This window comes from Vidua chalybeata, chromosome 1 (assembly GCF_026979565.1).
Source record: "Vidua chalybeata isolate OUT-0048 chromosome 1, bVidCha1 merged haplotype, whole genome shotgun sequence".
Lineage (NCBI taxonomy): Eukaryota > Metazoa > Chordata > Aves > Passeriformes > Viduidae > Vidua > Vidua chalybeata.
The window spans coordinates 125981899-125998066 of NC_071530.1; the positions used below are offsets into that span (position 1 = coordinate 125981899).

A 16168-nucleotide genomic window follows, 5' to 3' on the forward strand; every position below is an offset into this window, starting at 1 on the left:
TTCCAAAGCCTTTTTACAAACATTTGTGATGTGTGTTTATGTGCAGCTTACTCAAAATAACCACATTCTGAAAAAATATTGGAAGTCTCATGGTCTGTCATGATTTGACACTGATGCAATGCCAGCGCCCCCATGAAAATACACCTTCCCAAATAAATGCGGTGAGATGTTATCAGGAACAGAGCAGAGCAGGCCCAAGCTTAATAACAAAGGGAAAAAACTTTATTAAACTACTACTACAAAAGACACAGGCACTAAATCCAGGATGAAGACTCTCTAAAACACCCCTCCTCCTCCTCCTCCCAATTTCCAAAACAACCACCATGAAACGTCACTCGGGATTCCTGATCAAATTACCACCCTTCAGATAATCAATACTCAGTCCATCAAGGGAGAGAGAAGTCTCTCTTGCGCCACAGACCCCCAGGAAACACAGTTGCCACCTCCTGTGTTTCCATGTCACACATGGCAACCGCCCGGAGAAAATCTGCCAGTGTGACACTCTCCTTTCCATGTCACAGTGCTCTCACCACCATGCATGGACAGACTGCTCATAGGGCTCTTTTAAGGATGCTTTGCCACGGACCCAAAGATACAACAGTTCAGCTTCTCATCTTGGGACTACCGTCCCCCCCATTGTCCCCTGGGGCCGAGGGTCCAGGAAGAGAGATCATCTTCCTCCTGAAGACAGAGGGCATCACCATTCCCTCCTCAACTTTCTTCTGTTCTTGCCATTCCGGTGCTTTTAGAAGCTGAAGCAGGTCTCCTTGGGTCACCACTGCATCCCCCTAAAATGCAGTCTCTATTGCAGGAGAATTTGGTTCAGTCTATGGCTAACAAGAAAAGTCCAGCCAAAAGCTACTTCATCATCTCCTCCCACCTAAATATTTCTTCTTCTAACATCTCAGGTCCCGGACTGTCTCTCTTCCACTATAAATCGAGGAGGAGTAATATTTTACAAAGCCCTCATTTCCCGGAAAGGGTTAAAAGTTCAGACTCCCTGGACGGCTGAAATCTCTGCTCAGCATTCTCGACTCCCACGCTGGGCATCATCCCCCCCCTTTCTGCATCTCCTCTGACGGCAAATTTCTAGGTGCCACCAGGCTCTCTGTCTCTTTCTCTCTGAGGGGGGGGACAAAGGCATCTCAGTTTCTCTCCACCCTTCTGTCCGCAGGAGCTGGCTCAGTTCCAGACCTTCACCCCTGGCCTACCTCTCCCAGGCCGCGTGGCTTCCCCTCCCCACGCAGCCCGTGGCTGGGCAGGGGAGGTCTGCACTGCACCCTCAGAAGACCAGAACCAAAGAGACAGTTCCCCTGGGAGTTCTTGCTTTTAACCCCCTGTGTTCTCAGAGGCGTGTCCATACTTTCAGTGGTCACTCCAGGTGCCAATATCCAAACCTGACCACTGATTGGTTTGACCCAACTTCCTGGAAAAAAATTCATTTCCATGTCAAACCACAACATGGTCCCACAGATTTCTGGGGAGAAGAATTAACTCAGAGTCAGGGAGTTCTTGGTTACTATGATTTCTGAGCCAAATTACATATTTGCTATTTGGGTAATAAAAATAGACAGATTCATGGCAAAGCTGGCTTAGACAGAAAATGTTACTAGGAAGCATAGAACAAGAACCTAATTAAAATAAAAGGTAGCAAATGTTCAGTGAGAGCTTCACTAGCACTGTGTACTAATGTGCATGGTAATTATACCTTTTCTTCTTTGAAATTCGACTGAAATATGTCATGTGGACCTTTTGGTAATACTTTTGATATTGCAACTTGATTTAATGAGGTTCAAAATAATTATTTTATTTCATAATAGAATTTTTAGTAAGCTATTACATTTTTCCTGTTATTGATTCTTTATATATGTAAATTTATGTCATTGATAATATATAGTACCTTAAACCATTTGTGAGAGAACCTCTGAAGCACCATGTAAAGTATATTTGCAAGCAAACTCAAATGTAGAAATACAAAAGTAAACATAAGAAGTCCAATAAATTGCATGGAGAAGGATAATGTTTTATATTTCAAGAAAGGGTTTCTGACATGACTTTTATGATTTTTGTTATTACTGATGAGTGAAATAGTGTTTGAAAAAGGATTTGAGGCAGTGAAGAGTAGGGGAATTATGAAGCCAAAACAAAGCTCACTTTTTGTCAAGAAACATTTTTTCATTAAAAAATGCACCAATATGATATATCAGCAAGAACAGAGTAATGGGACATTTATGTACTCAGCAAAGCTATTTGAAATTGTCATGATTTCCAGTTCCAGTTCCTAACAGTTAGGTACTGACAAAATCAGTAAGGGAAGAAAGATAAAACATCATGCTTTAGGACTTAAAGTAATCCTAAACTGCTAAGCATTTTAGGAGGAGAATCATGCTGAGATGATAAGAGAATGGAGGGAAAAGAATCTTATTTCTACCTTGTTTGTGGTTCTTGTGTCTTCTTCCAAAGTATCTGGGGCTGCTGAAGGCAGAAAATTACAGTATATCAATTATCAATCTGACAACATATAGCATTTTCTCTATTCCTATCAAGTCTTCTATTTTCCTTGCAGGAATGCCACAGAGATAGAAATAAAACAACAGTGCATATCATTAATTTTGAAGATTTTTGATATTTGCAATTTTTAAATGCCTTGCTTTTGCAATAGACTTCTATGTTTTTGCTGTCTGGTCACCAAGTAGAATCCAGTGGGCAACTTCAAAAGCTGCCAGTGGAAGAGAGTTAGAAGATGGCTTGAACCTAAACACTGCTGTTGAAGAAATTTTGGATTTGGCATACCTTATTTTGCATATCACCTCCACAGTAAAATTTAATTCCATGTGCCAAATTTCCATGGAATTTTCTCCACTTTATCTTCTTTATGTCACTGCTATATTATTTTATAATACTAAAACTAATATATATATATATATATATATATATATAATACTACAACTATAATAGCAGCAAGGTAATATTTATAGTTTTTCCATGATAAGGTATGAGCTAATTCTGTAGCTGTCAATCATATGATTTTACAATGTTTGTGTTACAAAGACAAAACTTTTCAGGACTGTATTATGTGATATATTGGATATAAGGAATTTTTTTTCCTCAGTGATAGTGGTGAAGCACTGCACAGTACTGCACAGGTTGCCCAGTGAGGCTGTGGATGTCCCACTACTGGAAGTGTTCAAGGCTAGATTGGACAAGATTTTGAGCAACCTGATCTAGTGAGAGATGTCTCTTCCCATGGCAGGAGAGTTGGACAATTTGATGTTTAAAGCTCCCTTTCCAACATATATTATTCTCATTATTCTATGAGTCTATAATATGGGGCACAAGTTTTCATAAAGCTGACAGTGGAAAAACTACTGTATCTCAAAGAAAATGCTAGAAGACATGCTATGCAATTCCAAAGTAAACTGGAATTTGAAAAGATCCTTCTCTATAGATCTCTAAATCCACAAAACCTGGAACATGAGAATCATGAGCAGAAAGAGAGTATATGGAAAGGAGAATTGAATAGCTGAAATTAGTAGAGAGTAATTGTTTTGGGTCAATGGGTTTTTTCAAGTAATGTGGGACCAACAGGAAAGCCTGAATCTTAGATCATCTGAGAAGCCAAGAACAGTGAAGATTAGAGGAAAGATTTCAGGTCAAAGAATGAGGGTAAAACCAGATGTTTTAGAGAGGAATATTATTGGAAAGTGTTGAAAGTGCATTTGGGGCTGCAGAGGTCCATTTCTGTCACCCCCACCAGCTTCCCTGATCAGTGAACACCATTGTTCAAGATTCAGTGAAATCCACAGCATGATTCCTCTCTGATCTGTTGTGAGCCTGGATGAAAGACTCTAGACTGTGGGAATACCTTCAAGATCAGACCTCAGCTTGAAGGTTTTGACAGCAATGTTCAGGGTGTCAAATATACCAACCCCTCAGTGATGACTCTAATGCCGAACCCAGCCAGCCTTTCAGCGACACACACTGCCCTCACACCTAACAGCACTTTGAAAGTGTCCATCAATGTTTTCTGCCCCAGACCATCACCTACTGCCTCTGCTCCCTGGCTCTGGGGTTGCTGCAACCTCCTGCCCAAACCAGGTAAGTTCCCAGGCTGCAACATGCAGAATGACATGTGCATTGCAAAGTATTTATCTGGAAGCCACTCTGCCTGTGACGCCCAGAGAGCCTTGGCTACATTCACTTTGCAAGATTATGAGAAAATGCACTTCCCATGTAAGCAAATTTTGTTTTAATGTTCAAGAAATATGATTAACAAGTGCAGATAATGTTGGTAATTTTTTGCAAAATCTTGTTATTGTGATGTCTATTTTAGGAAAAAAAAATCCTCATGTTTGATTTAATAAAGTTTACCATCTGCAGGAGAAATAGTGAGTAAGACAAAATGATTGGGGCAATGAGGATTTTGAACTCTTTTGTACACTATGGATTTCAATTGTCATGAAAAACTATTGCTACGAGCATGAAGTTAACATCAGTAAGAGAGTCAGATGAATGGCCATGGGGCAGAGGAAGTAGCCAAGTATTAGAAGAGAAAGAGAGAAAAAATGTAGTCTGAGAACAAATTGAAAATTACCAAGGTTCAGGGCATGTTCCCTAGAATAAATCATATTGAAATCTGAAAGAAGTAGATGAGGGACTTTCATAGTCTATCCCCACTACACTGTTTAATGTTTCTGCTTGGGGCTAATTGCAGTGCTGAGAAACCCAGACATCCAGTCAACAAGAAGCTTTGTCTGAATCTCATGGTAATAACTATCTTTTGTTATCAGAGAAGAGCAGCAGAGAGTTTGTTGCCTGCTGTCTTGTAATGTCTTGATCTGAAAGAAGACAGATGCTCTATTTTTTATTTGTAAGCAGCATCTTTACTGTGATCAAGAGAAATCAAAGGTAATCCTTGCACTCCTCACTGTCTGGAAAAAAAAAAAGCTGTAGATCAAGGACCTATTCTGTTTCACATTAACAGCATTACTGAGAAGGTAGAAGTACAAACAGGGTTTGCAATCATATGTGACTCCTTGCTTGAACTCTTTTTGTTGGTTCATTTTCTTGTTGGCTAAGCTTACATTAAAACTGTTTCTTTTTTCCTGAAGATAGCAGAAAGTTCCTGATGTACTTTTCTGTTGCTTTCTTTTACCCTCATGGCAACATTAATTTTCGGCATGTGCATAATTTACTAGTCCTGATACATAGAAATCTTGTTCTCTGGGTGAGAAGCAGAAGATGCAAGCCTGATTAAATTACAAGGATCTTACAGGAAGACTATACTTGCCTGCATCTATAATTTGGCTCTGGTGGGGTGAAACACACGTGTGACAGTCAGCTTCGTGGTTGCCATGGCACAAACCCGGCTGTATTTCTACAGTAAACACCCGAACCCCCACAGCTCTTACAGAGATGGTCTGCAGATAAGTGGCTATGGCCACGGCCACGTAGTCCCTTTGAAGCTGAATCTGATTCTCTTGTATCTGCAAGTGTTGAACTTCCTGCAGAGGAATGCAGAAGCCCTGTGCTGAGTAGGAGGAGTGGGCAGGATTGTCAGCAACAGGGCTGCTCTCCTTCCCATAGGAATTCCTTCACAAGGCATGCCATATTCTCTGTGGTGTTCCTTTCCTTGCAGCCCAGTACCCCAGAGTGACTCCTGCCACATCATAGTAATTCCTCTGCAGAGATTCAAGCACCAGAAGAGAAGCAGTTTTTAGGGTCTTGGCCACAGATTCTTTAATCAATGGAGTCCATGGACAGTCAGTCCAAGGGCACAAATAAGCATTCTCCTCTTCCCCTGGAAGAAGTGATGCTTCTCCCTAGGCATGGACATGGATCACTGCTGATGGCACAACCAGTAGGGCCAGGAAGTTTGGCCCAGATTGTGGTGTTACTGAGGTGGGAGGTGCAGCAGACAAAAACCAAGGCAGACCAATGCCCCTCAGCTGTGAAGTACATTGGCATCCATTCTGGAGCTGAGAGACTGCTGTCTTCAGGGCTCTGAAGGAATGATGTGTGATGGGCATACAAACAGGACAGGATTTCCTCTTTCACCTGTTGCCTGTCCTCACACCAACCCAATTCCCTGGGGAACAGAAAAAATTTCCTGCAAGACAACTCCTGACACTTTTGCCACTGAATGGTTTTAAGAGTGATAGTTTATATAATCCCATAGCCTCATTTCATTTTAGCAGTATTTAATGAAAGAAGAAATGGTTGAACAAAGCAATTTCATATACTATTCAACAAGCAGCTCTTTCTGTATGAAGCATTAACAATAGCTGTCATCTTTGTACAAAAAAAGGCTTCCAATTACTTCAATGCTAAGAGAAAATCCAAATAATGAGAGTCCCACAATAATTTTTAATACCATTAAGGAAAAGGAAAAGGTGTGACCCTGAACTCCATTTAATATTTTACTAGCCTTGTGAATCAATTTGAGCTTGTGTTCAATTTTCTGGAAAGTTTCATCTTTACAGCTGTACAATTTGGGCACATAATGGAAGAGAACAGAGAGCTGTCCTTTCCTCTCTGCTTTTTTCACATGCTAGAGATGGGGGAAAGGGAGGAGATGGCATGTAATCGATGGAACATATAAAGAAAAAAGTAAGTTCATGATATAAAAAAAATGTCATATGACTTCTTTAAAATTTCTTTATCTGGCAGCAGGGAAATTTATAAGACTAGTAGATGGAAGAGTATAAAAGAAAGATAGATTAGCCTTAGCTTTTCTGGTGTACAGTTATGCTATAAACCATATGGCTGCAGGCTTTCTCTAGATTACATCTACCTCTTGGTCTTTCTCTTCTATCCCAAATATTTTTTGTCATCTGAAAGAGAAGGAAATGCATCCTGATCTCTTGCTATCAATACCTCCCTCTGTTTATAGATTGTCCATTCACTGTGTGAATTCCTTCCTATATCCTAATTTAAATTACCATCTCTTCCAGTAAATGTTGGTCAACTTCCAACTTATTTGGAAATACACAATGATACAGTTTTTTATTGAAAATTTAAGTCAAATAAGTGTAGAATTGTTCAAGGAATGTCTCCATGTCTGTAACCATTCACAAGAATGTGTGGAAGAACACCTGAGGAAACATGTCTTAGAAAATCATCTTTTGAGCTTTAAAGGTACTTGGAGTTTTCTCAGCTCCAGGTTTTGGTTTTCAGTCTTTCTGACATGGCGCCCACAGTCAGAGGTCATCACATCTTAGTATTAAATTATGGGCACTAATTATAGGTACATGGATCTGTTCTCTTTCACTAGGTGAAATGCCTGCAGTGATCTCTAGGTCATGTCCATTCTCTACCTATATCTAGAAATTGCATTTACAGTACTTGTAAACTGTGGCTAAAAGTAATGGAAAGAAACAATTTAATACAACAGATAAAAGAGTACTAGTGCCTTGAAAGGGATCAATTTAATTTTGTAGGTTAAATGTAGCCTGAGACATGGGCTCTGGATTGACAGCAGAAAGCCTCAAAATCCCAGTTTTCATGAATTGAGTTAGTGCCTATTAAAGCTTCTTGTTTATGGCATTTGTTTTTGTGAACCAAAATTATTTTGGTTTTGTTTTTTTCTTTTAAAGAATCTTTTAAAGAATCTAATGGGCAAGGATACCAAGAAATACCAAAATACTTCTAGGGTATGAATGCTCTTTAGGTATCATTGCTTGCACTCACAACGCCTGTTTGAAGTCAGCTGTTGTCTTCAGGACCAGATTCTCAGATTACTTTGCCAAGGAATCTGGGATCAAAGCAGAAGGACTCGCAGATACTGCTTCTCCAAAAGTGGAATGTTTATGTCTGGAGGAGGTAGGCTGTCAATGGTAGGAAATGGTGATAGGAGAAATGTAGATTATGCTATGTTGAGTTGTCTTTTCAGACAATTTTATGTAGCCGCTCATTACAATGAGTGCCCTTCTAAAATGGTAATCATGCTCTTTTTTAAATTATTTTTATGTTTTGTCATTAATCACCAGGCATTTTCAGTACAATTACAAATAAAAATACCAAAATAAAAAATCAGATCTATTCGGCTGATGACACAAAACCTTGAAAGAAATCTAAATCTCATTCTTTGACTAAGCTCTGCCATGATAACAGGAAAGTATAGAACTAAAAATGGATTTCTTTTGATAAAAAATGTAATTTCATTTGATTCTGAAAGCACATAAAGTCAGGATGCTGCATTACAATGTATTGTTTTCTGCATATTGACTTTGACATTCGTAGTGTTACCATAGTATTTTGAATTTCAGTGATGAATTTATCTTGGTATTGATATCTAAGTGAATATTTCTAGTATACAAGCTGAGAAAATAATGTCCCTGCTGCTCCATTCCACATAGAATTATACAATTATACAATCATAGAATCATAGAATGGTTTGGGTTGGAATGGACCTTAAAGACCATCCAGTTCAAACCTCCCTGACACGGGCAGGGACATCTTGCACCAGACCAGGTTGCTCAGAGCCCCATTCTACCTGGTCTTGAACACTTGCAGAGATGAGGCATTCACATATTCCCTGGGCAACCTGTTGCAGTGTTTCACCACCTTCACAGCAAAGAATTTCTTCCTAATGTCTAATCTAAACCTTCTGTCAGCTTGAAGCCATTATACCTTGTCCCATCATTACAGACCCTTGTAAAAAGTCCCTCTTCAGTTTTCTTGTAGACCCCCTGAAGGTATTAGAAGGCTTCTAAAAGGTGCCTCTGAAGCCCACTCTTTTCCAGGCTGAACAACCCCAACTCTCTCGGCCTGCCTTATAGGGGAGGTGCTCCATCCCTCTGATCATCTTGGTGGTCGTCCCCTAGACTTGCTTAAAAAGGCCTACATCCTTATGCTGGGAGTCCCAGAGCTGGACACAGTACTTTGAGAGCAGAGCAGAGAGGCAGAATTCTCTCCCTTGCCCTGCTGGCCACACTGCTTTTGATGAAGCCCAGGTTACAGTTGACTTTCTGGGCTGCAAGCACACATTACCAGGTCACATCTAGCTTCTCATCTTCACCCCCTAATCATGTTCCCAATCTATTCTCCACCCAGCCTGTGTTAGTGCTTGGGATTGCTCAGACCCAGGTTCAGGGTCTTGAACTTGGCCTTGTTGAACTTCATAAGGTTTACACGGGTTCACTTCTCATACCTATGAAAGTCTCTCTAGATGGCATCCCTTGCCTCCAGTGTCCACACAGCTTGGTGTCATTGGCAAACCTGCAGAGGGTGCACTCAATGCCACTGTCTGTGTTGCCAGAAAGATGTTAAACTGCACCAGTCTCAGTACTGATCCGCAAGGAATGCCACTTGTCAGTGGTCTTCACTAGAAAATCTACTTATTTAATACATATTTGAGTGTGACCACAAGCCATTTCTTTATCCATCAGGTGCCAATTCATCAAATCCTTGCCTCTCCAGAAGAAATGTGAATGTCTTTGTCCCTTGTGAAGGAAGTTGTCTGGTACATATTCATGTACAAGTGTAGTAGCTAATTTGACAGCTTAAGGAGTGATATGTTTCTGCATTCCTTGGGGTGGAATCATTAGCACAGGTAAATCTCTGTGCTGCTGACAGCAAATTTATTTGACATAGAGTTTATGATCTAGTAGATGTAAATGTCTGCTGTGAAACAAATGATGGATGAAGGAAGAGAACAGCTTATCTCACAAGATTTCCAGTTGGGATAGAAATAATCTATCTTGCAAAATGTTGACAAGTTCACTTCTAATCTTAGTTAGAAAATTGAGGCTGGGAGAGATAGTGCTGAAAAAATAATGGGGTGAAAATCTTTTCTAACTTTTCAAAGCATTTCCTGCATCTATTCTTAACTTGCTACAAAGTGCTTAGGGATTTGCAGAGCTATTCAATCACTTTCATATTAACAGAAAAGCCCCATGTGCACAGCTTTTGTATGAACTATTTCCTGTGCTAAAGAGAATTTTGGGCTATTACTAACTGTATAAAGTAGTACACTGTTTAGAGCTTTATTTAAATGTGAGGGAATCTTAACTGATTCTGAACAGCTTTGCCACTGTGCCTCTTACCTTTCTGACATTTTTGATTGAAATAAAGAGGACACATAACTAACAACCCTTAACCTTCTACACTACTCACCTTTTTTAAAAATGGGTCTTGTAGAGCTGCAGATGCAGGTCTATAAGAACAGTCATCAAGATAGTATTGATATGTCCCAGGAGTATATGAAAAAGTTTATAAAACCTGTAAATAAGGGTTTAAGGAGAAGAACATTTAAGATGTAACTCTGAAACAGTAGCAGATGAGAGACAAAAAATATGTGAAAATTATGGTATTGTGAAGAGGACACCACAGCCTAAGGTATTTCCCAAGAGTAGGTTATAATTCTACCTTTTTTTTCCTTAAAATCTGTCCAGCTTGTAGTAGGAGATGGTGAAAGCCAACACAGTCAATGACCTTAAACTGACATATAAAAATAGTATGAAAAGGTCTAATTATCACAAAGGTCACAGGATAAAAATTTTGTTCCAATTCTGTTTCCAGGAGCCAATGGAAATGCAACAGAGCTATCAAAATTCCTCAGTGGCTTTCAGAAGTGCTTGGTGTTTACTTTGTTGATTCAACATATTAGAATTTATATATCTTGAAATAAGTGCATCATAGCTGAACTTATAACAAAAATGGAAGACAAAAATAATATATATTTAATAACGCACTGGCTAAAATTAAGGAAAGGAAAGCATTTCAGAGAGGTAGATGAAACAAGAAAATTATTATTTTATGAAAAATTATTATTTAATAGTAATACAGCTCCTATAGAAGAAACTGCAGACAGATTTAATACCAAAATACTTTATATAAGGAAAATGTTACTTAAGTACTTTATATTATATAATTCTACATAAAAGAATTTTATATCAGGTCCTTGTATAATTTTAAATACATGTTGACTGAGCTCAAAATACCAAAAATAAGTGTAAATTTCTTAAAATTCTTTTAAATATTTGAAGTTTGAAATTTCCAGTGGCAAAATATTTTCTATTAGAAAATATTAGAAAATATTAGAAAATATTAGAAAGACGTCTAAGGGACATGCATTTTCAATAATCCTGATTGTTAAAAAAGGTCAGATTGGCTGTTTTTTATTAATTTTGTGTGAAATAAAAGTATCCAGTCAATAAGTCTTAGGCTTTTACTGCATCTTTTGAGGTCAAAAATAATAAATAAAAATGTTTGAGCTTTTAGCATCACTGCATTGGACAGTGTTTGTCCCTACTCCTACAACTTATCTTTCTACATCTCCCTCCACCACAGTCAATTTCAGGTTAAAATAGACTTTTCAGATTAAAATAGACTTTACTGAAAACATGTGTTTTCTTGCAAGTCTCAACCACCACATGATTCCACATTTAATAGGATATGATGTTCTGTCACAGCAATTTTACACTGAAATAATTCTGATGATTTTGTTGACTGTTACTCTTTTTTTACATTATTGAAGCTGAGAAGAGATTTAGCTGCAGCATCCCTCAAATTGCATGGAATTTGTTTCCTAAACAAAAGTTTCACTTTGTCCATGTGATTCGATGTAAAGTCAATTTTGCAACATTTAATCAGAATGGAGGAGCTTTTTAATATAGATTTATTTTTATACAGACAGCTTCCTAAGCTCTAAAAGGTATTCTCCACAGAAGGGTCTCTGCTTCTTTCTCCACATATAACTGTTCCAGCAATCATAAAGAGACATCTATCTCCTGGTATGTCTTCAAGTATGATTCAAATGAAGAGACAAATTTGAGAACAAAAATAATGTCTATAGAAGCTATATATCTATATATCTCTATAGAAGCTATATATCTATATAGGGTTGACTTTCTTTTATATTTCAAGCATAAATTTACAGGTAGAACTTTCAGAGCATTCACAAGATTTCTGATCTTGTTGAGAAGAAGTATCTGCTTAAGAGAAAACATTTTCAAACCCAGATTTTCTCATTCTCCAAGGAGTGATGCATTTGGGATGGGAAATAGATACTTTCTGAGTGGGTGATAGAGTAGCAGTTAAAGATCAGTGTGCATTTCTTTACATCCTAAAGGGAAATCTTCAGAACAATTGCAGTCCTTCTCAACAGAATTTGACTTGAGATCATAGTTTATTTCACCATCTAAGTTATCGTCCAAATCTTCTGTATTAGAAATACATTATTGGCTTCACCAAGTAGAAACTTGTGTGTTTTAAAAATGTACAATGTACAATTAAATACAACTAAAAATTAACAATAACCAATATTTTTACTAAAATCCTCATGAATTACAGTAATTTTTTTTTTAAAGTTTTATGGCATCAGTTCAGAAGAGGTAAAAACTAGACAGGTGTTTTAGGTATGCTGTCCATTTTCACTGCCTGTTACTCATTTTGAGCGACTTGAAGGTGCCTTTGCAAACTTCCAGATGTTTGTCTTACTGATATCAAATGTTTTCTTTCAGATATCAACATGGCAGGAGAACCAAAACCATACAGACCAAAACCTGGCAACAAGCGGCCACTTTCAGCACTTTACAGGTAATTGAGATTTCACTTTAACTTACCCCAATACAATTTTTATCAGAAAAATTATGGTCACCTAAAATGTATCTACCAATGGCACTGTGCAATGTTTACCAAAATTATAATGAAATCTAAGTACTTATTAATGATCCCACTCCTAGTACTATTATCAGTAATTTTTTTTTTCTTATTTGAGTGTTATTTCAACTTTTAGTCCTTATGATTCAGTTATTGGCTATGGCCTCATTTTTTATGACTTTTATTTGCAATGATCAGTGAAATAACTAACAATTTCGGAGCAACAAAATTGGTTTCTCATGGATTTTTCTGTCAGGGATGAGAACCAAGTTCTGACAAAAACTGGATTTCTTCCTTGGCTGTTCAGGAGGGCATTGATAGTGTCTTTCTCCTATTCCCGGGTGCCTTTTGTCATAGACAAAAACAAACATAGACAAAAACAAACTTGAGGAAAAATCCACTTTTTTTTCCAAAATTAATTATGTTTAGTGAAGCATTACACATTGTTAGGGCTACCATGCCCACATGTATTTCTGCTCAATAAACCTTACATCTCATAAAAGTACTACAGAATTTATGCTCCAGACCATGGAAGAAATTAGGGCTGATTTCTACTGTAGCTGAAATGTAGGTAGATTGGCTCTGAGAGCAACACCTCAGGAGTGAAATCAGACACACTTGAGCAGTACTTTTTCATGCCTTGTCTGGTCTGAAAGCTTCAGATGGAAATTCGAGGGTGGCGTCTCAGAAAGACAACCAGAAGCATTTTAGGTCTCCGCCTCCATGCTACATAGAAGAGATTTGAAGTTTTATCATATATCTGTCTTTAGCTGAAGTGATAGAAATATCATTTTTGGAGAAGAGACTCCCTGTTTCATCATTACTCTCAACTGCAAACTACTAAACTCTGTAGGTGTTCCTGGTAACCTTGGTCTACCCTGTTCCAGTATTTCAAAAGATTTTGAAAGATGTTCTGTGATTTTTGACATTTATATTCATTTCTACCTCTGAGCTTTTGAAGGCTTTCTCATAACTACTTGTTCTACAGAAAAGATAGGAATAAGAGAGACCTGTGGAAAGTTCTAAAGGAATTTTAAAGAGGAAAAATATCTTAGATTGTGTCCTTTCATGGATGTAGTGCAAACTATTTCTCTAGAAGATCATGAGGCTTTTATGAGCAACTAAGAGAATCCTTCCATTTCTCCCTTCATCTCAATTTTCCCTCTGCTCTAACCTTGTAAGACCCCACCTGGAGTACAGTGTCCTAATCTGGAGTACTAAGCACAAGAAAGGACTTACAGGGGGGTTATAAAATAGAACACATTTTTTACATGGGCAGATAGTGATAGGATAAAGGGGGATCAATTTTCAACTAAAAAAGGAGGGATGTTAGGAAGAAATTCTACACTCAGAGGATAGTGAGGCACGGGAACAGATTGCTCAGGGTAGTTGTGGGTGTCCCGTTGTAAATATTCAGGGCCAGGTTGGATGGGGTCCTGAGCAATCTTATCTGGTGGATGGCATCCCTGCCCGTGGTGAAATGGTTGTAACTAGATGACCTTTAAGGTTCTTTCCAACCCACTCTATTGTTCTGTGGTATGGTCCCTTCCAACCCAAACCATTCAATGATTTGAATGGAACTTTTATTGTCTCAGTGTCGCTCAACCTAATATGTGAGAAGTTTGGTGACTAATAGAGTTTTGGCAACACTGAGAATATTTACTTATTTCAGAACACTGTGACTGGGTCTGACTGGGATGGAGCTAATTTTCTTCATAGGATCCTGTAAGTGTTTTGGATTTGTTGCTAAAACACACCAATGTTTTGGCTGTTGCTGAACAGTGCTTGCACAGCCTCATGATTTTCTCATTTTCCTATTCTGCCTTAGTAATTAATAGGCTTGGTGTGGGCAAGAAGTTATGAAGAAATATATCTGAGACAGCTGACCCAACCTGGCCAGAGAGATATTCTCTCATATAGTCAGAAATAAAAATCGGGAAGGTTTTTCTTCCAAAGCAGCTGTTGCTTGGAGATTGCCTGGACTGCTTATGATAGTTGGAAAGTAATTTTTCCCTTCTCACTTCCCCTATTGCACTGCAAATATCTCAATTCATGAGGCTTTTTAACATTCGATCTCTCATTCATCCTGATAGGGGACAATGGTAGGGGAGTGAGACAGTGACTATGTGGGTGCTTAGCTGCTGCCCAGGATCCACCCACAAGACTGAGACAGCCAAGAGGGAAGTGGTTACATTAGATTTGATTTGCACTAAGAGAGTCATTGGTCAAAAATTTAGTGGTCACAAAATAGTCACTGTTAAAAGGAAGGACTGTAAGTAGAACGAGGATAACAGATTTTAGAAAGGACAGAATTAAATGAGCTCAGAGATCTGGTGAGTAGAAAGATTCTTGGAAAGAAATTTGAGGGACAAAAGAAGTGTAGAAAATCTTGCACTGAGTGTTCTTAAGGTAGAACAGAAAATTCTCCTGAAGCAGAAAAAATCAAATAAATAATATGACAGCATCAACTTTCTCTAACATTCTAAAAATTGAAAAGGAATTGTACAAAATGTGGAATCAAAATGCCATGACTGGAAGTAGAAAAGAAAAGAAGAGCAGAGTCATCCTACAGGAAGTCAGAAAGGTTAAAGCACATAATAGTATAAAAGGTAACAAAAAATTGTCATTAGAGTAACATCCTCTGATTTTTAGTTAGGAGGAAAAGAGAGTAGATGATACAGAAAAGATTTCTTTTACTTAATCAAAAGTAGTTAGCTGACCAGCTATTAAAGAAAATCAATTTTTACCAGAGGGTATGCAATAAAAAAATTGGCTAACCAATGTTTCACTAAGTGAATTTGATGGAAATGATCTGATAACATTCACTGTAGTGTGTTCAAAGGACTAGCTGAATCTGTGTGTGGACTATTAGTGATTCTTTCTAAAAACTTATGGAAGTTTTGTAAGGTAAAGAAACAGTGGGTATGGGAAGGTGTTATACCTATTTTTAAGAAGGAGAGATCCAGAAAATTATTAGATGAGATTTAGCTGTGATTCTAAGAAATGTACTAAAACACATTATTAGAAATCAATTTATCAAGATCAAGAAGTTAATAAATTGGTTAAAAAAATCAGGAGCATATTATGCTGAAGCAATATAATTTCCTCCTTTGAAAAGACTGTAAATTTAATGTAGAAAGAGATGTGCTATAAAGTCATTGTCATGGTTTAGCAATGACACTCCCAATTTAGTACTTTCTGAGACTCTCCCAAACGAGATTCCACTTGCTCACTCACATCCCTTTCCTTTCCCCTTCCTGCCCCAGGGATAGAGTTGAAAATTGGAGGCACAAAGGGGTGAAAATTGCACTTTGAGACAAGAACAATTTACTGGAAACAGCAATGAGATTAAAAAAAAAAAAAAAAAAAAAAGGTAACAGTAGGAGCAAAACTATTAATAACAAAAGGTATAAGACAAAAACTATTTACACAGAAAGCCCGTGACCAATTCTAACCAGCATTTCCATACCACACTTTCTTCCAACTGGAAAAGGAATGCCCTTCTTTCCAGAAACCACAGAAAAAGTCCTTTTCTCTTGTCCCTGGCAGTGATGTAAAATGCTAT

At 38.0% G+C, this 16168-nt stretch overlaps 1 protein-coding gene across 6 annotated transcripts in view; it reads left to right on the forward strand.

Moving 5' to 3' along the window:
* The window catches only part of RALYL (RALY RNA binding protein like), a 377933-nt gene that overhangs the window by 291163 nt on the left and 70602 nt on the right, over positions 1-16168 (forward strand). For all 6 annotated transcript variants that reach the window (XM_053955902.1, XM_053955909.1, XM_053955880.1 and 3 more), the window contains one exon: positions 12465-12540. In XM_053955902.1, coding sequence (XP_053811877.1) covers positions 12465-12540 — 76 coding nt within the window. The remainder of the gene's footprint in view (positions 1-12464; positions 12541-16168) is intronic.